This window comes from Oncorhynchus nerka, linkage group LG6, assembly GCF_034236695.1.
Source record: "Oncorhynchus nerka isolate Pitt River linkage group LG6, Oner_Uvic_2.0, whole genome shotgun sequence".
NCBI classification, from domain to species: domain Eukaryota; kingdom Metazoa; phylum Chordata; class Actinopteri; order Salmoniformes; family Salmonidae; genus Oncorhynchus; species Oncorhynchus nerka.
Genome location: NC_088401.1, coordinates 32,874,245 through 32,895,907, shown reverse-complemented (window position 1 = coordinate 32,895,907; position 21,663 = coordinate 32,874,245). Strand labels below are relative to the sequence as shown.

The window sequence follows — 21,663 nt, the reverse complement described above, 5'->3', positions numbered from 1 at the left end:
TTAGGATTTTGCGGCAACTAGTGACGACACAGCCCACGCGATAGATGCGCAGTACATTGCGCATACTCACGACTTCTTTCACCTGAAGAACAAACATGGCAGAGTCGGAAGGTGTGACAACGTCTGCTGTTGCCAATAGCAATAGAACACACATTTCACAGAGTAAAAATGGAGTTAACGGGTCAGATAAACCACATAAAAGTGTGGTAATATTCGACTGTCGTCCGGAAAGACACGACGCAATGGAGAGAGTTCTGGACATAAATGGCTTGGACTTCAACGACTTCCTTCAAGTTGTATCGAAGGTACAGTAGCTAGCTAGCTAAAGTCGTTAGTTATCCAGAGATATGTTAGCCAGACAGCTGCCTGCTTGATTGCAAATTTGCAACAGCTGGCTCTTGAAAATGAATGAGTTCCCACGATTATTGACATTTAACTAGCAGCTCATTCGATAGCTTGGCTAGGTGGCGGATCATGGGAAGTGCATTGATCCAAAAATATAGCTGTCATTTGCCAATTTAATGTTTTAATGAAATTGTTAATAGCTTGCTAACACGTGTTATATGCAAGTGTTATAAGCAAGTTGTCAATACAATATCTAAACCATTCACCAAATTATCAAAATGTGTATATCTAACTCAGCAGATATGACAACTATTTTCCATGTGCCTTAGGAATTTTCCATTCCTTCCAACGAAACGTTTGTCTTGACAACAACGGACAGAAAAGGAATAGATTTTGACAGATATGGTAAGTGACATTCCAGTCAGGGCTACCTGGTGTAGTGCTAGAAAGAAATGCCAAAGTGAAATGCCAGTCATCAACTTTTTAATTGATCATTTAAAAGAATAGGCACGTAACTTGGATCAATCAGTGAAAATGTTTTTGGTATACTAATAGTCAGGCATTGGGTCACAAATAAGCCTTTTATACAAGGGGAATAAGAGATGAGCGACAATACGCTATGTTGTTGATGTGTTATCTCTTTCAGAGGATCTTCAACAAGGAAACACTCTCCACCTGTTGCAGACCGAGGACCAGATCCTGCCCGTGGCAACTAAGGAACACATTGTGTTTCTCCCTCACTATGACACACTGGTCCAGAGTGGCATGTATGAGTACTACGCTAGTGAGGGCCAGAATTCTTTACGTGAGTACCTCTGAAATACTGTACCTTCTCCAGCCCAAACCAACAATATTACAGTCCTGTATGTATTCATTAGCTGTGTTCACACTGAATGAAATGTCTATGCTCAGCACTTACGACCAATTTTCTACTCTATGACGCTTTGAAGTTACTGGCCCGGGCTGATTTTGTTCCAGAAGAAGCTGTGTTAAAAGGCCTATAGTTAATTAAAACCTTTCCCCCCCCCAACAGCGTATGCCTTTGCAGAACTAATCGACAATGCACTGTCAGCTACATCGCACAACACAGGAGTGAGGACCATAGACATCCGATTGGTGAGATACTACTGTGGATTAAAAAATACATTTTTACTCTCCCTATTTTTCTAACAATTGTAAACCTCATATGGTCTTGAATGAATGTGATGCATAAGTATTGTGATGTTTTCATATACAGGTCAGTGTTCTGCACCCCTACAGTATTGATGGAATGGGACACGGGGGTAGTTGATTGTTTCTCATCTCTTCCCCCAGCTGTTTGATGAGTCCTTGGGGAAACATGCAGTGGTTGTCATGGACAATGGCTGTGGAATGACGTCCAAACAGCTTAATAACTGGGCTGTGTACAGGCTCTCCAAATTCAGCAGGGAAAGCAGCACGTTTTCAAGGTTGGTTTAGCAAGAGTAGGGCCAGGAGTTTTTCCACATCACTCGATCTGACCTGTTCAGGTGTCTCGATCAGACAATGCGGTCAGACCCATCTCCCGAGTGGCACAGAGGTCTAAGGCACTGCATCTCAGTGCTAGAGACATCACGATAGACCCTGGTTCGATCCCGGGCTGTATCGCAACCGGCCGTGATCAGGAGTCCCCTAGGGCGGCGAACAATTGGCCCAGCGTCTTCTGTGTTCGGGGAGGGTTTGGCCGGGGTAGGCCGTCATTGTAAAATAAGAATTTGTTCTTAACTGACTTGCTAAGTTACATTTTTTTAAATGACTCACAGTAAATGTATATTAAAATGCACTTTCCAAATAATTAAGTATACACTTTAAGTTCGTTTTTGGTGCTTTCCATGTATCTATCGTCAGTGATTATCCTGTTTGTCTCACTAGTGATCATGCAGGGTATGTTCGCCCTGATCCAGTCGCTCGCAGTCTCAACAGTGATATATCATATTTTGGAGTAGGAGGGAAACAAGCAGTGTTCTACATTGGACAGTCAACCAGGGTAAATGTTCCTCTGTGTTCTACCATATTCCCCTAATGGACTGTGATGCGCTACTATATGACTTGATATCTCTGTCTTTGTTAAAGATGATCACCAAACCAGCGGGCTCCCCAGATGTCCATGAACTCATCATTTCAAAAGAAGAATTTGAGAGGAAGGAGCGGAACAAGGAAGATATTTACAGTGGTTTCATCAGAAACCGGAAGGTAAGGGATTACTCCCAGATCACTCAAAATGTTGATGTGATCTCCGAAAGGCGTCCTCAATCCATCCATTTTGGAACTTTCAGTATCGGTGGCAAACTGCTATAACCTTCCCTCAGTGGCCATCCTCTATTTAATGAAAGCCATCTTCAATTCTCCACCCCGCAGATGGCTGACTCGTCCCACGTGAGAGACGACGAGGAGCGCTTCCTCCATGGGCTGATCGCTGAGGAGGTGGGAAAGGACAGCTTCACGGTCGTGGTGGTTACGGGAGTCCAGCCTGAACATGTCACCTTCCTCAAGCAGGACTTCCACCTGTGGACCAGAGAACTGGCGTGAGTCTGCTCACCCATCTGATGATCCCAATATTATTTAATTGAGAAGGTATAAGGGCATTCCATAGAGACAGCGTGTGAGAAGTCATGGTCCAATGACTGTACCTGCTAGCAGAATGTGTCTAGTGTCCGAAGCTACATCATAATAGTCGGTAGATGGCTCCATTTGGATAATCACTGTTTGCGTCGCCGAACAGTGAACAAGAAACTATTAAAATCCAGTTTTTCGATTTCCCCCTCCCCAAATCAACACCAAACGTGGATTCTGTTATTTTCTGTTTCATACCTGTTTGTCCTGTTAATCAGTCTCGCAATATGGGCACCATGCTGCCCCAGACTGGAAGTACAGGAAATGTGTGCACGCAAAGACAAAAAAAAACGATGGGGATCCATATTAGATGTTGCTTTGGTAGCATCTAAAAACTGGATTTTTAATAGTTCACTGCTCAGTGACGCAAAGGGCGACTCCAATATACCGATTTATGGATGAAGCTTCAGACGCGTGACAAATGTTGCTAGCAGGTATAGACATTGGACCATGATTTCTCACACGTTGTCTCAGGTATGAAACACAGACCAGTGTAGACACAAAGTGAGAACCCAACATAGAATCCATGTTTGGTGTTGATTTGGGGAGGGGGAATCTGAACTGAATTTTAATAGTTTCGGCGACGCAAACAGTGATTCTCCAATTGGAGCCATCTACCGACTATTATGGGTGTAGCTTCGGACGCGGGACACATGCTGCTAGCAGGTACAGTCATTGGACCATAGCTTATCTCACGCGCTTTCATTATGGAACGCCCTTAGACCATGTCTCATTAATTAGAGGTATAGTATTGGGATACCGCCTGCCCTGCACCGTCCCAAATACCCACCACCACCTTTTAATCCAATTGGTTGTTGTCCTCTTTTGATTTTACTCTTTGAAATCCATTAACAAATTTATTGAAATTACCATCTACTTTGTTTTCAGCCACTTGTATCACTACTACATTCACGGCCTAAATGGGAATGACATGAAAGCCTCCTACCGAAACTCTGATTGTGTTTCCAACATTGACATTCAGGTAAGATTGTCATTGTATTTAAATAACCATGTAATTATGTTATTTTATGGTAGTGCTACAGACAATAGTCATCCAAGAGCATCTATTCAGTCTTTGAAGATGTATGTTTTATAACTCTTATTTTATTTTACCTTTATTTAACTAGGCAAGTCGGTTAAGAACAAATTCTTATTTTCAATGACGGCCTAGGAACAGTGGGTTAACTGCCTGTTCAGGGGCAGAACAACAGATTTGTACCTTGTCAGCTTGGGGATTTGAATTTGCAACCTTTCGGTTACTAGTCCAACTCTCTAACCACTAGGCTACCCTGCCGCCTCTAATTTTGTGGTACTATATTGATATTTATCTACTGTTCAGATCTCTCTGCTGGAGAAGTTCCCCAAGATCCCTCGCATGGTGAACCTCCGAGAGATCGACAACGACATGCAGACGCTCTACATCAACACGTCGGCTGACACATTCGAGTTCAAGGCCTGCACAGACGTTGACGGAATAGTGGAGGGGGTCCTGAGGTACCACCCCTTCCTCTATGACAGGGAGACCTACCCCGAAGACCCCTATGCCATACCAGGTAACATAGACTGTACCCCAAATGGTACCCTATTCCCTACATAGTGCACTAATTTTCACCAGAACCTAATAGGCATTGACTGCTATGTGTAGAGGGTTGCTGTCAGATGTTTGGACACATTGGTCACGGTCAAGTTTTTAAATCGCAGTAGTTCACAGTTAAGCTTTTAAAGTCTTGTGAAAATCTCATTTTTAAAAGCTCATACCTGAAGAATGTTGTTGACTCGTCCTTTACTAGTTGTGGCCAAAGCATAAATTCGAGAACCCACTCAGTAAAATCCAATCTCAAACTTTAAAAAATTAAAATAGCTTGGAATTTCTTGACATTTTATTCAACTAGGCAAGTCAGTTAAGAAGACATTCATATTTACAATGACAGATGACAAAAAGGCAAAAGAACTCCTGCAGGGAAGGGGGCTGGGATGAAAATAAAAAGATAAAAAATAAATAACAAAATGTCACAAGAATGACATCATTCTCCAGTGGGGAAAGGAGACTAAATGAGACACAGGCTCAGGAGGGCGCTCAAACTAGGTAGCAAGCCAATCGATCCATAGTTTGTTAGTTGCTGTATAGGAAAGAGGACAAAGCCTATCTCGCCAGTCACTTCTATTTCAAACTACATAGAACAGAAATAGAAACGCAACACTTTCAATGATTTGACTGAGTTACAGTTCATGTAAGGAAATCAGTCAATTAAAATAAATTCATTAGGCCCTAATCTATGGATTTCACATCACTTGGCTCGGAGTAATTAAAACTCGTTTTTCAACCACTCCACAAATTTCTTGTTAACAAACTATAGTTTGGCAACTCGGTTAGGACATCTACTTTGTGCATGACACAAGTAATTTTTCCAACAATTGTTAACAGACAGATTATTTCACTTATTCACTGTATCACAATTCCAGTGGGTTAGAAGTTTACATACACTAAGTTGACTGCCTTTAAACAGCTTGGAAAATGCCTGAAAATGATGTCATGGCTTTAGAAGCTTCTGAAAGGCTAATTGACATAATTTGAGTCAATTGGAGGTGTGTACCTGTGGATGTATTTCAAGGCCTACCTTCAAACTCAGTGCCTCTTTGCTTGACATCATGGGAAAATCCAAAGAAATCAGCCAAGACCTCAGAAAACAAATTGTAGACCTCCACAAGTCTGGTTCCTTGGGAGTAATTTCCAAACACCTGAAGGGACCACGTTCATCTGTACAAACAATAGTACGCAAGTATAAACACCATGGGACCACGCAGCCGTCATACCACTCAGGAAGTAGACGCGTTCTGTCTCCTAGAGATGAACGTACTTTGGTGTGAAAAGTGCAAATCAATACCAGAACAACAGCAAAGGACCTTGTGAAGATGCTGGAGTCCTCTATAAACAACCTGAAAGGCCGCTCAGCAAGGAAGAAGCCACTGCTCCAAACCACCATTAAAAAAAGACAGACTACGGTTTGCAACTGCACATGGGGACTTTTTGGGGAAATGTCCTCTGGTCTGATGAAACAAAAATAGAACTGTTTGGCCATAATGGCCACCGAAGAACACCATCCCAACCATGAAGCACAGGGGTGGCAGCATCATGTTGTGGGGGTGCTTTGCTGCAGGAGGGACTGGTGCACTTCACCAAATAGATTGCTTCATGAGAAAGGAAAATTGTGGATGTATTGAAACGTTTCAAGACATCAGTCAGGAATTTAAAGCTTGGTCACAAATGGGTCTTTCAAATGGACAATGACCCCAAGCATACTTCCAAAGTTGTGGCAAAATGGCTTAAGGACAACAAAGTCACTGTATTGGTGTGGCCATCACATAGCCTTGACCTCAATCCTATAGAAAATTTGTGGGCAGAACTGAAAAAGCGTGTGCGAGCATGGAGGCCTACAAACCTGACTTAGTTACACCAGCTCTGTCAGGAGGAATGGGCCAAAATTCACCCAACTTATTGTGGGAAGCTTGTGGAAGGCTACACACAACATTTGACTCAAGTTAAACAATTTAAAGGCAATGCTACCAAGTACTAATTGAGTGTACAGTCATGGCCAAAAGTTTTGAGAATGACACAATCATTTTCAGTCTGCTGCCTCAGTTTTTATGATGGCAATTTGCATATACTCCAGAATGTTATAAAGTGATCAGATGAATTGCAATTAATTGCAAAGTCCCTCTTTGCCATGCAAATGAACTGAATCCCCCAAAAACATTTCCACTGCATTACAGCCTTGCCACGAAAGGACCAGCTGCCATGTCAGTGATTCTCTCTTTAACACATGTGTGAGTGTTGACGAGGACAAGGCTGGAGATCACTCTGTCATGCTGATTGAGTTCTAATAACAGACTGTAAGCTTCAAAAGGAGGGTGGTGCTTGGAATCACTGTTCTTCCTGTCAACCATGGTTACCTGCAAGGAAACTTGTGCCGTCATCATTGCTTTGTACAAAAAGGGCTTCACATGCAAGCATATTGCCGGTAAGATTGCACCTAAATCAACCATTTATCAGATCATCAAGAACTTCAAGGAGAGCGGTTCAATTGTTGTGAAGAAGGCATCAGGGCGCCCTAGATGCGCCAGGACTCTCTCCTAATGTTGATTCAGCTGCGGGATCGGGGCACCACCAGTACAGAGCTTGCTCAGGAATGGCAGCAGGCAGGTGTGAGTGCATCTGCACGCACAGTGAGGCAAAGACTTTTGGAGGATGGCCTGGTGTCAAGAAGGGCAGCAAAGAAGCCACTTCTCTCCAGGAAGAACATCAGAGACAGACTGATATTCTGCAAAAGGTACAGGGATTGGACTGCTGAAGACTGAGGTAAAGTCATTTTCTCTGAATCCGCTTTCCGATTTGTTTGAGGCATCTGTAAAAAAAGCTTGTCCGGAGAAGACAAGGTGAGCGCTACCATCAGTCCTGTGTCATGCCAAAAGTAATGCATCCTGAGACCATTCATGTGTGGGGTTGCTTCTCAGCCAAGGGAGTGGGCTCACTCAAAATTTTGCCTAAGAACACAGCCATGAATAAAGAATGGTACCAACACATCCTCAGAGAGCAACTTCTCCCAACCATCCAGGAACAGTTTGGTGACGAACAATGCCTTTTCCAGCACGATGGAGCATCTTGCCATAAGACAAAAGTGATAACTAAGAGGCTCTGGGAACAAAACATCAATATTTGGGTCCATGGCCAGGAAACTCCCCAGACCTTAATCCCATTGAGAACTTGTGGTCAATCTTCAAGAGGCGGGTGGACAAACAAAACCCCACAAATTCGGACAAACTCCAAGCATTGATTATGCAAGAATGGGCTGCCATCAGTGTGGCCCAGAAATTAATTGACAGCATGCAAGGGCGGATTGCAGAGTTCTTGAAAAAGGTTAAACACTGCAAATATTGACTCTTTGCATCAACTTCATGTAATTGTCAATGAAAGCCTTTGACACTTGTGAAATGCTTGTAAGTATACTTCAGTATTCCATAGTAACATCTGACAAAAATATCTAAAGGCACTGAAGCAGCAAACTTTGTGGAAATTAATACTCAAACATTTTGGCCACGATGTAAACTTCTGACCTACTGGGAATGTGATGAAAGAAATAAAAGCTGAAATAAATCATTTTCTCTACTATTATTCAGACATTTCACATTTTAAAAATAGTGGTGATCCTAACTGACCTAAGATGTTTAATCCTAGTAAAAATTACCCATCAGGAATTGTGAAACTGAGTTTAAATGTATTTGGCTAAGGTGTATGTAAACTTCCAACTTCAACTGTATGCATCTGTTGGTCACAAAAAAAGTAGGGCCGTGGATTAAAAAAACATAATAAATACTTGGTATCTGGTGTGACCCCCATTTGCCTCATGCAGTTCTACGCATCTCCTTGACATAGACTTGATCAGGTTGATTGTGGCCTGCTGAATATTAGCTCAATCCTCTTCAATGGCTGTGTAAAGTTGCTGGAAATTGGCGGGAACTGGAGCATGCTGTTGTATACGTCGATCCAGAGTATCCCAACCATGCTCAATGAGTGGTGACATGTCTGAGTATGCAGGCCATGGAGTGACTGGGACATTAAAATCAAATTGTATTAGTCACATGTGCTGAATATGACCAGTGTAGACCTTACAGTGAAATGCTTACTTATGACCCCCTAACCAACAGTGTAGCTTAAAAAATATATAAAAATATGTATGTGATAAAAGTAACAAGTAATTAAAGAGCAGAAGAAAAAATATAACAATATGTACAGAGTTAATGTGCAGGGGAACCAGTTAGTTGAGGTAGTATGTACATGTAGGGAGAGTTAATTAAAGTATGCATAGATAAGAATGGCAGTGGTGTGGAGAGGGGAGGGGGCAAAGCAAATAGTCTGGGTAGCTGTTTGACTAGATTTTCACACGTCTAATGGCTTGGGGTAGAAGCTGTTTAGAAACTTCTTTGACCTAGACTTTGCGCTCTGGTACTGCTTGCCGTGCGGAAGCAGGGAGAACAGTCCATGACTAGGGTGGCTTTTAGGGCCTTCCTCTGACACCGCCTGGTATAGAGGTCCTGGATGTCAGAACTTGGCCCCAGTGACGTACTGGGCCGTTCTCACTACCCTCTGTTAGAGGTCGACCGATTATGATTTTTCAACACCGATACTGATTATTGGAGGACCAAAAAAAGCCGATACCGATCAATCGGCCGTTTTTTATTTTTTATTATTATTATTATTTTTTTTTTTCTCAATTTATTTTTTCATAATGACAATTCCAACAATACTGAATGAACATTTATTTTACCTTAATATAATACATCAATAAAATCAATTTAGCCTCCAGTAAGTAATGAAACATGTTCAATTTGGTTTAAATAATGCAAAAACCAAGTGTTGGAGAAGAAAGTAAGTGCAATATGTGCCATGTAAGAAAGCTAACGTTTAAGTTCCTTGCTCGGAACATGAGAACATATGAAAGCTGGTGGTTCCTTTTAACATGAGTCTTCAATATTCCCAGGTAAGAAGTTTTATGTTGTGGTTATTATCGGACTATTTCCCTCCATACCATTTGTATTTCATTAACTTTTGACTATTGGATGTTCTTATAGGCACTTTAGTATTGCCAGTGTAACAGTATAGCTTCCATCCACTATGTTAATATGTTGATGTGGTTACCAAGCAACTTGAAGCTCACAACCTGCTCCACTGCAGCCCTGTTGATGAGAATGGGGGTGTGCTCGGTCCTCCTTTTCCTGTAGTCCACAATCATCTCCTTTGTCTTGATCACTTTGAGGGAGAGGTTGTTGTCCTGGCACCACACGGCCAGGTGTCTGACTTCATCCCTATAGGCCGTCTCGTTGTTGTCGGTGATCAGGCCTACCACTGTTGTGTCATCAGCAAATTTAATTTAAGGATGGTGTTGGAGTTGTGCCTGGCCGTGTAGTCATGAGTGAACAGGGAGTACTCATGACTGCACGGCCAGGCACAACTCCAACACCATCATTAAATAATCAGCTTCCAGGAATTGTGTACAGATCCTTGTGACATGGGGCTGTGCATTATCATGCTGAAACATGAGGTGATAGCGGAGGATGAATGGCCAGACAATGGGCTTCAGGATCTTGTCACAGTATCTGTGCATTCAAATTGCCATAGATAAAATGCAATTATGTTCATTGTCCGTTGCTTATGCCTGCGCATACCTAAACCCCACCACCATCATGGGGCACTCTGTTCATATCGTTTACCTCTGCAAACCGCTTGCCCACACGACGCCATGCACGCTGCCCGGTACAATCTTTAAACTGGGATTCATCTGTGACGAGCACACTTCTCCAGCCATTGGCCATCGAAGGTGAGCATTTTCCCACTGAAGTCTGTTACGATGCCGAACTACAGTCAGTTCAAGACCCTGGTGAGGATGACAAGCAAGCAGATGAGCTTCCCAGAGATGGCTTATGACAGTTTGTGCAGAATGGGATGGTATGATTACATGTGATCTGCAGTTGTGTGCCTGTTTGGATGTACTGCCAAATTATCTTACGGTAGAGAAATTAATGTTAAATTCTCTGGCAAGAGCTCTGGTGGACATTCCTTCTGTCAGCATGCCGATTGCATGCTCCCTCAACTTGAAATATCTGTAGCATTGTCTTATGTGACAATTGCACATTTTATTGGTATTTTATTGTCCCCACACAAGGTGCACCTGTGTAATGGTCATGTTTAATCAACTTGTTGATATGCCACACCTGTCAGTTTGATGGATTGTCTCGACAAAGGAGAAATGCTCACCAACAGGGAAAAATTTCTGCTATCTTTTATTTCAGCTCATGAAACATGGGACCAACACTTTACATGTTGCGTTTGTATTTTTTGTTCAGTGTATGTGGTTTGTAAGAATTGGCCTGTTGGCTGTTTTTAGAAGCAGTAGTGAAGCTAGAATGCTAATGTTAGCTATTGAGGTTAGCTTAGAAATCAAGCCAAATCAGATCCTCCATACAACCAACTCGCCATTCCCTTCGATTTTAAATCCTGTGGAAACCGAGGTAGCTGTAGTTGACTCCTATATGTAGCAACAGGTGGTTGGCCTGCTTAGCTCCTAGCAATAATTTGTTAGATAGCAGTCTGCATTAGTTGCAGTTGGAGTAGTGCCCTAATAGTTCCGTCGTGTTAACAAATCCTGATTCAATCCATACTATACAGTAAGTAGCCGTTCGATATTGGCATATAAAAAAACGCAAGACTGCTAGGCAGTCTGTGCATCCCTACCCCACCTGGAGTTGGTAGATAATTTGAATTTCCAAGTGTATGTGTGTCTCATTGACTGAGCTGGCAAATTTAGCTTTTTTGGGCGGTATTCGCCCCAACCACTGTTTCTACTCAGGCCAAGCTGGGGCATAGAGAAGCTGCTTTTTAACATCCTTAATTATACTTTTTTGGAAGGACATGTATTAAATTAATATTGTCATACATTTTAGGTAATTATTTAATATCTTTAACACTTGCCAGATACTTTAAATCACAGTAGGCCCTGTAAGATAAGTCAGGTGTTCCCATACTAACCATGTGAAAAAATGTTGAAATAAACAGCCAATGTTTACTTATTTGGGACTGACAGTCAATTGAAAATCATTCAAACATAATTTATGATTTGTTTTCTCAACTCACCATCACATACTTTTAACGTGGGGCTATGACAGTCAATTGCAAATTAGTCTGACGTAATGTATCTTATCTCAACACCACTAATGAGATGGGTGTGCTTGATGCATGTCGCGTCAGAGCTTCTCAAATTCGGCGGGCGTGGTCGACAATGCACAATTCATCTGTCACATCAACCTGGATCGATATTTGGTTTTAATGCAGACGAGAGCACTGAATCCAGCTTCACACAGATATAAGCTGGTGACGGGTACCTTGAGTTTTATGGTGCTTTCAAGATAAGTGGGAACTCTGAAAAATACGAGGTCAAATCATGACGTCAATGATTATCAGGTCGGAAACTCGGGGCTCCAGAAAGTGGTCAGAGTTCCCGAGTTGGATGACTGTTCAAAATTATTTTTCCCAGTTGGAGTCCCCCCCCCGGGTTTTCAGTTGTCTTGAACGCTCTGAAGTCAGAGATTTCCAAGTTTACAGATATTTTGACTGCGCCATTAATGCTCAGAGGTAAACGGCAGGGTATTCCCTTTCAGTCAGGAATCAAAACTACTACGTAATGATCCGTGAATGCGTTGTCTGCAACATTTGTCACATGATAGCTCTCAGCTGTTCGATTCTACTGTTCAGTTTCCCATGTCTCTTACATGATTTTCTTTTAATTACACAGTCAACCGATTTACATTTTTTTATTTAATCATTAATTCATTTAATGACAGCAGTTCCTCTCTCAATGCAACAAATATTTCCAACTCTCCCCCTCTAACCACCAAGCCTCTGTATGAAATGGAACGTTGTCATGCTCTGATCCCATATCTCCACATAGTTTTGCGTGCACACTGGGGATGTGTTTTTTTTTGTTGGGTTTTGTGTGTGTATTTTATTAGGATCCCCATTAGCTATTGCAAAAGCAGCAACTACTCGGGTTTGCTGTAGTTTACAATTGAAGTTACCTGCTGCAGTATATCGCCGAGTTCTGTGCGAATCTCTTTTGCAGCCAGTTGCTCTCGGTGTATCATACAATGTGTCTATGTGGCAGAGGGAGACACATTCATAACGAGTGCCAATGCCTGGCCGCCGTCCCGCCATAGATGGAGCAAAAGCCCACCAGTCGATCTATTTGTCAAAATAGCCACGCCGCAAACCCGACATCCCCTGTTCCGTTTTATACTCTGTATTCACGAGACGGAACAGTATTTCCCCGTGAATAGCATCCCCCGAAATGTATTGCAAACAAGTCGATGCATAGGCATTTCGGCCCTCACAGCTAATCTCCATTTGGAGAGCATAAACTGGGGAGTTTGAGTTGGGCAATCCTCTTGATTGCTAGCAATAGCATGAATTGTTTGACAGTGTTATCTGACAAAGGTATTGATGTGAGTTTCTGTGCCTCTGCCTCCCCACGCAGTTTTAACCATATCAATTGTAAGAACAATGGTGCAACTCTAATAAAATTAAATTGTTATAACAATGCGCTTTCTCCCGCGTTGGATAGCGGTCGCTGTCACAACAGTGTGCTGTTGAATTGCCACCTTTTCCTAGACCATGTTGCTAAGTGCATAATAGCAAAGTTAACCAGAATATTTCAAAACTAAGAAATAATACATGGAATTAGTTAGTCAGGAGTGGGGGGCCCCGGTGCACAACTGAGCAGGAGGACAAGTACATTAGTGTCTAGTTTGAGAAACCGACGCCTCACAAGTCCTCAACTTGCAGCTTCATTAAATAGTACCTGCAAAACACCAGTCTCAATGTCTACAGTGAAGAGGTGACTCTGGGATGCTGGCCTTCCAGGCAGAGTTGCAAAGAAAAAGCCCTATCTCAGACTGGCCAATAAAAATAACCAATTAAGATTGGGGGGAGAACACAGACACTGGACAGCGGAATCCAGACTAGGAGGCCAACATCCCAGAGTCGCCGCTTCACTGACTTTGAGACTGGTGTTTTGCGGGTACTATTTAATGAAGCTGCCAGTTAAGGACTTGTGAGGCGTCTGTTTCTCAAACTAGACACTCTAATGCACTTGTCCTCTTGCTCAGTTGTGCACCGGCGCCTCCCACTCTTTCTATTCTAGTTAGAGCCAGTTTGCGCTTTTTCTGTGAAGGGAGTAGTGCAAAGCGTTGTACGAGATCTTCAGTTTCTTGGCAAGTTCTCGCATAGAATAGCCTTCATTTCTCAGAACAAGAATAGACTGACGTGTTTCAGAAGAAACTTCTTTGTTTGTGGCCATATTGAGCCTGTAATCGAACCCACAAATGCTGATGCTCCAGATACTCAATTAGTCTAAAGAAGGCCAGTTTTATTGCTTTTTTAATCAGAAGGACGGTTTTCAGCTGTGCTAACAATTGAAAAAAGGTTTTCTAATGATCAATTAGCTAATCCAAGTTATTCATTTTAAAAGGCTTGCTGATAATGGGCCTCTGTACGCCTATGTAGATATATATACTATAACAATGTCTGCACTGTATTTCTGATCAATTTGATATTATTTCAATGGACAAAACGTGGACATTTCTAAGTGACCCAAAACTTGTGTGTTTGTGTAAAAATACAATTGGTCGAAAAAACAGATGACTCGGTCAACGAATATACTTTTTAGTCAGGTACCGTTTTTTAAATTTTATTTTGTCTCAGGATTTAGAACATCCTCTCGCGACCCCATTTTCATATCAGGTGACCCCTAGTTTGATAACCGCTGATAGAAGTGTCATAACGTACTGAGATATTATGGCATCTGAAATGAACATTTTCTTGTAAAGCCCATGTGATCTCATCTTTGAGTTCAGCAAAAGTCTGATTGCATTCTGTTCCCTCTAATAATATTCACCAGCTACGGAAGAGGATGATGACAGTATCGTCCTGAACCAGGCCAGGGGGAAGAGGCCCATATTTGAGTGTTTTTGGAATGGACGTCTCATCCCATACACCACTGTATCCGAGTAAAGACTTTCAAAATGCTATTTTAATAATACATTTTTCTTCAGTAATGTATACTTTAACAAAAAAAAGGGTTAATGTTTGAATTCTGTGTTCGTCCGTCGTGTTTCAGGTTTGATTGGTGCGCATGGCCAAAGAAGACAGGGACAGTGCCTGCAGAGTGTTACAGCAGGTTCTCAGGGGTGCTGTTCACCAATGACAGGTTCCAGGTCAGCACCAATAAGCTCACTTTCATGGACCTGGAGCTGCAGCTAAAGAATAAGGAGACCTTATTCACCCGCATTGTCAATGGCCAGGTAGCTTCCTTGTGTCTGATGTTTATGTTCTATCACTAGCAAACCTCAGTCCTCTTGGGTGGAATAAAATATTATAGCATATTTAAGCCTCAGAGCTGGACATCTTAACACCCATATTAGACAAATGTGATAACAGTATTACTGAATTACCACTATGATGTTGAACATTTAGCATAAAACAAATTGCTGTGTTACTGATGCATGTCATTTCCCCTCCCAGGAACAAAGGGTTAAAATCCATAAGGAGTTTCACCAGTGGCTGAAGACCTGCCACGAGAAGTGGGACAAGCAAGTTAAGTTCAGAGGCTTCAAGAGAACCATCACACGAACAGACGTGACCACAAAGAAGATGCAATCTCCTTGGGCTACCTTCTCCTCCATCGAGTGGGACGGTAGAGTGTACAAAGCTGGTCAATACGTGAGCATCCTCTTCCTAAGACTGTAGAGCCTGGTTCAATCTCAATTTGTCTTACCATGATTCCTTGCATCCTCTCTCATTGGCTCCTTCTCCACCACCACATTGGAGGAGAAAGTTAAAGGTTCCTCCCCTCAACCTTCTCCAATGCGTTCTGGGAAGGAGGCGAGGAGAGACAATGTAAGGAATTGAGACAGGGCAACAGAACTATTTGGTCGCTGTGGTTTGAAGTGTTAATTAGTTGGCTTGTTTAAACGTCTTTAAATACAGTCAGATAATTAAGTAGCTCATGTGTAGATCTCTAAAGTCTGTTCTCACTGACTTTCCTTCAAGGTGAAGTCTCAGAAAACACAGCCCATCTTCTTTGGCTCCGTTATTCAGTTCCTACTGTATGGCGATCACGAGGGAGATGTCTACGCCACAGGAGGGCAGGTGCAGGTGGCCATGGTAAGACGTCAGACAAAATGATAGTAGTGACACTTTGTTCTACACACTATTATCCTAAAGAACTCCCATTGTCTTAACATATGCAATTGCATGATTTTGGCTGCAAAATCATCTGTTTTTGTATCGGTTCCCATAGGAACCAAAGGCGCTGTACGATGACATCAAGACAATACCCATCTCCAAAATCGACAGGGTGATTACCAACGCAGCCATCAAGAAGAGCATTGATGACGAACTAGCCAAGTGAGGGAACCATTTTGGATTTTATTCCCAACGTACATGAATGTGTTCATTATGCCCCAGTGGTTCATGGGTTTATGATGTAACATTGTCCCGTTTTTGCCCCAGACTCCCAGACAAGCTAAAAGTGACCTGGCCAGAGGGCAACCCCTGGACCCAGAACGATGTCCGGCCAGCAGGCACTCCACTAGGTACAGAGACGGACGCTCTGCACCTTACACAGTTGCTCCGTGCTATCTGCCAAGTGTGTTTGATACTGTATCCCAAGTATGCACATCTTTGTGAGTGACTGATCTCCTTTTCATTCCTTGCAGGACCTCTCCATGTGGAAATTCTCAACAAGAAAGGAGAGTCAATATCTAGGATACCATCAGCCATGCAAAATGCAACACGGAAAGCACTTTCGATCGAACTAAAAGTTGTTTGGCATTGTGAGTTGATCTGAATCGTAAGAATGATTGCTGCTGTTACAGTTGAAGTCGGAAGTTTACATACACCTTAGCCAAATACATTTAAACTCAGTTTTCACAATTACTGACATTTAATCCTAGTAAATATTCCCTGTCTTAGGTTATTTAGGATCACCAATTTATCTTAAGAATGTGAAATGTCAGAATAATAGTAGAGAGAATGATTTATTTCAGCTTTTTATTTCTTTCATCACATTCTCAGTGGGTCAGACGTCTACATACACTCAATTAGTATTTGGTAGCATTGCCTTAAAAATGGTTTAACTTGGGTCAAATGTTTTTGGTACCCTTCCACAAGCTTCCCACAATAAGTTGGGTGAATTTTGGCCCATTCCTCCTGACAGAGCTGGTGTAACTGAGTCAGGTTTGTAGGCCTCCTTGCTCGCATACACTTTTTCAGTTCTGCCCACAAAGTTTCTATAGGATTGAGGTCAGGGCTTTGTGATGGCCACGCCAATACCTTGACTTTGTTGTCCTTATAGCCATTTTGCCACAACTTTGGAAGTATACTTGGGGTCATTGTACATTTGGAAGACCCATTTGCGACCAAGCTTTAACTTCCTGACTGATGTCTTGAGATGTTGCTTCAATCTATCCACATAATTTTCCTTTGTCATGAAGCCATCTATTTTGTGAAGTGCACCAATCCCTCCTGCAGCAAAGCACCCCCACAACATGATGCTGCCACACCCGTACTTCACAGTTGGGATAGTGTTCTTCAGGCTTGCAAGCCTCCCCCTTTTTCCTCCAAACATAACGATGGTCATTATGGCCAAACAGTTATATTTTTGTTTCATCAGACCAGAGGACATTTCTCCAAAATGTACGATCTTTGTCCCCATGTGCTGTTGCAAACCGTAGTCTGGCTTTTTTATGGCGGTTTTGGAGCAGTGGCTTCTTCCTTGCTGAGCGGCCTTTCAGGTTATGTCGATATTGGACTTGTTTTACTGTGGATATAGATACTTCTGTACCTGTTTCCTCCAGCATCTTCACAAGGTCCTTTGCTGTTGTTCTGGGATTGATTTGCACTTTTCACACCAAGGTACGTTCATCTCTAGGAGACAGAACGCGTCTCCTTCCTGAGCAGTATGACTGCTGCGTGGTCCCATGGTGTTTATACTTGCGTACAATTGTTTGTACAGATGAATGTGGTACCTTCAAGCGTTTGGAAATTGCTCCCAAGGATGAACCAGACTTGTGGAGGTCTACAATTTATTTTCTGAGGTCTTGACTGATTTTCTTTTGATTGTCCTATGATGTCAAACAAAATGGCACTGAGTTTGAAGGTGGGCCTTGAAATGCATCCACAGGTACACCTCCAATTGACTCAAATGATGTCATGGCTTTAGAAGCTTCTGATAGGCTAATTGACATCAATTTCTGGAATTTTCCAAGCCGTTTAAAGGCACAATCAACTTAGTGTATGTAAACTTTTGACCTACTGGAATTGTAATGCGGTGAAATAATCTGTCTGTAAACAAACGTTGGAAAAATGACTTGTGTCATGCACAAAGTAGATGTCCTAACCGACTTATCAAAACTATAGTTTGTTAACAAGACATTTTTGGAGTGGTTGTGAAACGAGTGTTAATGGCTCCAACCTAAGTGAATGTAAACTTCTGACTTCAATTGTATATTTTTGGCGGACTGTTTCAACGGCTAGTGTGTGTATACCCTGTCATAAATAGTTTTCTCTCTTCCTCCCTAGCACCTAATGGTGATGTGGAAACCAACTCTCACATTGCAGCACATTCGGCCAAGTGGGCATTCTGGTTCAGAACCATGGGTAATTGTTTTATTTTAATAATTTACTTTATTGTAATGATTTTAGTTTCCTCTCCTCTGTTTTTGTTACTGGCTAGTGATGCAGTGTTTGTCATAATGTCTGACTCTCCGGAGGCTTATCAGTGTTGCTTCTGCATCTGCATTTCTTGCTGTTTGGTGTTTTAGGCTCGGTATCTCCTATAAGCTCTTTAGGACATCTGCCAATGTAAAAAGGGCTTTTTAAATAAATGTGATTCCCTGTACAGAAAACCTGAACAAGCTGGGGAAGTACACTCTGCACCTGAACACAATACTCAATGTCAATGAGAGCAACGCTACCATCTGGGCTGGGAATCGGCTTCCCAACCACACACTGGACTTCTCCATTACTGGTAAGTTAATTTCTGAAATCAGACTGCCACACATATACATTATATGCGTTGGCCCTCTCCAGTAGCAATCAGATCCATCTCCTAAACAGCTGTTTCCTGTCTTTTCTCCTCTCCTAGAGGGCAGTGCAGAGAGGTTTGTGGTGGGCACAGTGAACACCCTGCTCCATGTGGGGGTGCCTTTCCACATCCCACTGGAGCTGCTGGATGAATACGGTCACCCTGCTCGCCCCCCTCCCAACCTCAAGCCCCTCCTGGAATGCAGGTAGGTTACACATAAAAATAGTTAAACACGTTGTCATGTTTTGAGATGTTTTGTTTTGGGTACTTTGTGTCTATGCGGAGTATTTCCAAAGAATTTTCTAAAGATATTAATTAAATGCGCTGATTCGTTGATTGATAGGTGTTTTTATTTTCTGTTTGCACATCCCCTCTGTGTGTGTTGACTGTGTAATAAAGACGTTTCCCTGCAGGGCTCAGCCCCGGAATCTGTCAGTCAGCTCCTCGCTGTTAAGCTGGTGGTTCTTACTGTGTTTCAGTGCCCTGGAAGTGAGTTACGAGGGGGTGACCGCTAGGGGGACCATTTTGACCATCCGAGGCGTCAGAGCCAGGGGGGCGGTGCAGCACTACCAGAGCAAGGTCAGAGACCCGCTGGTTTCCAGGGCTGCAGGGCTCTCACTTTACCTCTATCCAGATGAACCTCAAAGAAACAGACACTCCACTGAAAGCTTTCTCAAATTACGTCCCCAAGTAATGTGTGAAATATATGGGTCTTATTTTTCTCTCGGCAGACGCACGACTTGAAAGTGGTACTGCCTGGCCTCAAACAGGACTCGCAGACTCTGAAGATCAGCCTTCTCCCTGGTAAAGTGATTGATTTAACTTGAAGTCACAAATTAAAGAATGTTTGTGCTCCTAGGTATTCAGAGAAAAATACTTGTTAACTTGGTAAACAGCGAATGGACCATTTTGCGTAAAAAAAAAGCTAAATTGCATTAAAACTCTGTTTTAACAACCTGTGATTTACGGCAACAACTTGGGGGGGGGGGTCTGCTGCTCTGCTTTGAGAAGAAATATCCTCTTTAATGGGGGGGGGGGGGGTTGTCGGTAGATCCCGACAAGGACTTTTAAGTCAATGATTGCCCTGGTGACAGTTGCATATGCTGTCCAGCTGTGGCTTGAGGGCTAGTTAGGGTGACAACATGGGATAACAAAACACATTAACCACCCTTTAGGACTTATAAAACATAAACATATGTAGTCCAAATGGTGTTATAAGCAGCACTGTATATACAGTCACCTCCAAATGTATTTGGACAGTGACATATTTGTACTCCTGCACTTTTTAAATGACACAATGACTGAGGTTAAAGTGCAGACTCCTTTTTAATCTGAGGGAATGATGAGTGAGGAAGTTAGACGTACGTATCATACCCTCCCCTGTTACTGTGATGGTGAGAGGTTAGCATGTTTTGAGGGTATGATAAACTCAGCAAAAAAAGAAAGGTCATCTCACTGTCAACTGCATTTATTTTCAGCAAACTTAACATGTGTAAATGTTTGTATGAACATGACATGATTCAACAACTGAGACATAAACTGAACAATTTCCACAGACATGTGAGTAACAGAAATGGATTTTTTATTTTTATTTTTTTATTCACCTTTATTTAACCAGGTAGGCTAGTTGAGAACAAGTTCTCATTTACAACTGCGACCTGGCCAAGATAAAGCATAGCAGTGTGAACACACAACACAGAGTTACACATGGAGTAAACAATTAACAAGTCAATAATACAGTAGAAAAAAGGAGTCTATATACATTGTGTGCAAAAGGCATGAGGAGGTAGGCGAATAATTACAATTTTGCAGATTAACACTGGGGTGATAAATGATCAGATGGTCATGTACAGGTAGAGATATTGGTGTGCAAAAGAGCATAAAATAAAAAAAACAGTATGGGGATGAGGTAGATAAAAATGGGTGGGCTATTTACCGATAGACTATGTACAGCGGCAGCGATCGGTTAGCTGCTCGGATAGCAGATGTTTGAAGTTGGTGAGGGAGATAAAAGTCTCCAACTTCAGCGATTTTTGCAATTCGTTCCAGTCACAGGCAGCATAGAACTGGAAGGAAAGGCGGCCAAATGAGGTGTTGGCTTTAGGGATGATCAGGGAGATACACCTGCTGGTGCGCGTGTTACGGGTGGGTGTTGCCATCGTGACCAGTGAGCTGAGATAAGGCGGAGCTTTACCTAGCATGGACTTGTGTTCCTGAACAAAGGGGGGGTAAAAATCAAAAGTAACAGTCCGTATCTGGTGTGACCATCAGCTGCATTAAGTACTGCAGTGCATCTCCTCCTCATGGACTACACCAGATTTGCCAGTGCTTGCTGTGAGATGTTACCCCACTCTTCCATCAAGGCACCTGCAAATTTCCAGACATTTCTGGGGAATGGGCCTAGCCCTCACTCTTCCGATCCAACAGTTCCCAGACGTGCTCAATGGGATTGAGATCGGGGCTCTTCGCTGGCCATGGCAGAACACTGACATTCCTGTCTTGCAGGAAATCACGCACAGAATAAGCAGTATGGCTGGTGGCATTGTCATGCTGGAGGGTCATGTCAGGATGAGCCTGCAGGAAGGGTACCACATGAGGGAGGAGGATGTCTTCCCTGTAACGCACAGCGTTGAGATTGCCTGAAATGACAACAAGCTCAGTCCTATGATGCTGTGACACACCGTCCCAGACCATGACGGACCCTCCACCTCCAAATCGATCCCGCTCCAGAGTACAGGCCTCGGTGTAACGCTCATTCCTTCGACGATAAACGCGAATCCGACCATCACCCCTGGTGAGATAAAACCGCAACTCGTCAGTGAAGAGCACTTTTTGCCAGCCCTGTCTGGGTACAAACCCACGGTCGCTGGACCATAGGCAACGTTGTTTCCAGTGATGTCTGGTGAAGACCTGCCTACCAACAGGCCTACAAGCCCTCATTCCAGCCTCTCTCAGCCTATTGCGGACAGTCTGAGCACTGATGGAGGGATTGTGC

General features: G+C 42.8%; 1 protein-coding gene across 1 annotated transcript in view; it reads left to right on the top strand.

The window, feature by feature from the left end:
• Nucleotides 1-70: 70 nt before the first annotated feature.
• The window catches only part of smchd1 (structural maintenance of chromosomes flexible hinge domain containing 1), a 39,880-nt gene continuing 18,287 nt past the window's right edge, over nt 71-21,663 (top strand). Inside the window, exons 1-22 of the mRNA XM_029661435.2 lie at nt 71-305; nt 675-750; nt 992-1,150; nt 1,379-1,461; nt 1,660-1,793; nt 2,236-2,350; nt 2,437-2,556; nt 2,722-2,888; nt 3,865-3,958; nt 4,316-4,529; nt 14,481-14,589; nt 14,700-14,883; nt 15,104-15,301; nt 15,632-15,745; nt 15,882-15,988; nt 16,094-16,176; nt 16,300-16,416; nt 18,164-18,241; nt 18,486-18,611; nt 18,729-18,873; nt 19,148-19,247; nt 19,400-19,472. Of these exons, the coding sequence (XP_029517295.1) occupies nt 96-305; nt 675-750; nt 992-1,150; nt 1,379-1,461; nt 1,660-1,793; nt 2,236-2,350; nt 2,437-2,556; nt 2,722-2,888; nt 3,865-3,958; nt 4,316-4,529; nt 14,481-14,589; nt 14,700-14,883; nt 15,104-15,301; nt 15,632-15,745; nt 15,882-15,988; nt 16,094-16,176; nt 16,300-16,416; nt 18,164-18,241; nt 18,486-18,611; nt 18,729-18,873; nt 19,148-19,247; nt 19,400-19,472 (2,806 nt within the window). The 5' untranslated portion in view covers nt 71-95. The remainder of the gene's footprint in view (nt 306-674; nt 751-991; nt 1,151-1,378; nt 1,462-1,659; nt 1,794-2,235; nt 2,351-2,436; nt 2,557-2,721; nt 2,889-3,864; nt 3,959-4,315; nt 4,530-14,480; nt 14,590-14,699; nt 14,884-15,103; nt 15,302-15,631; nt 15,746-15,881; nt 15,989-16,093; nt 16,177-16,299; nt 16,417-18,163; nt 18,242-18,485; nt 18,612-18,728; nt 18,874-19,147; nt 19,248-19,399; nt 19,473-21,663) is intronic.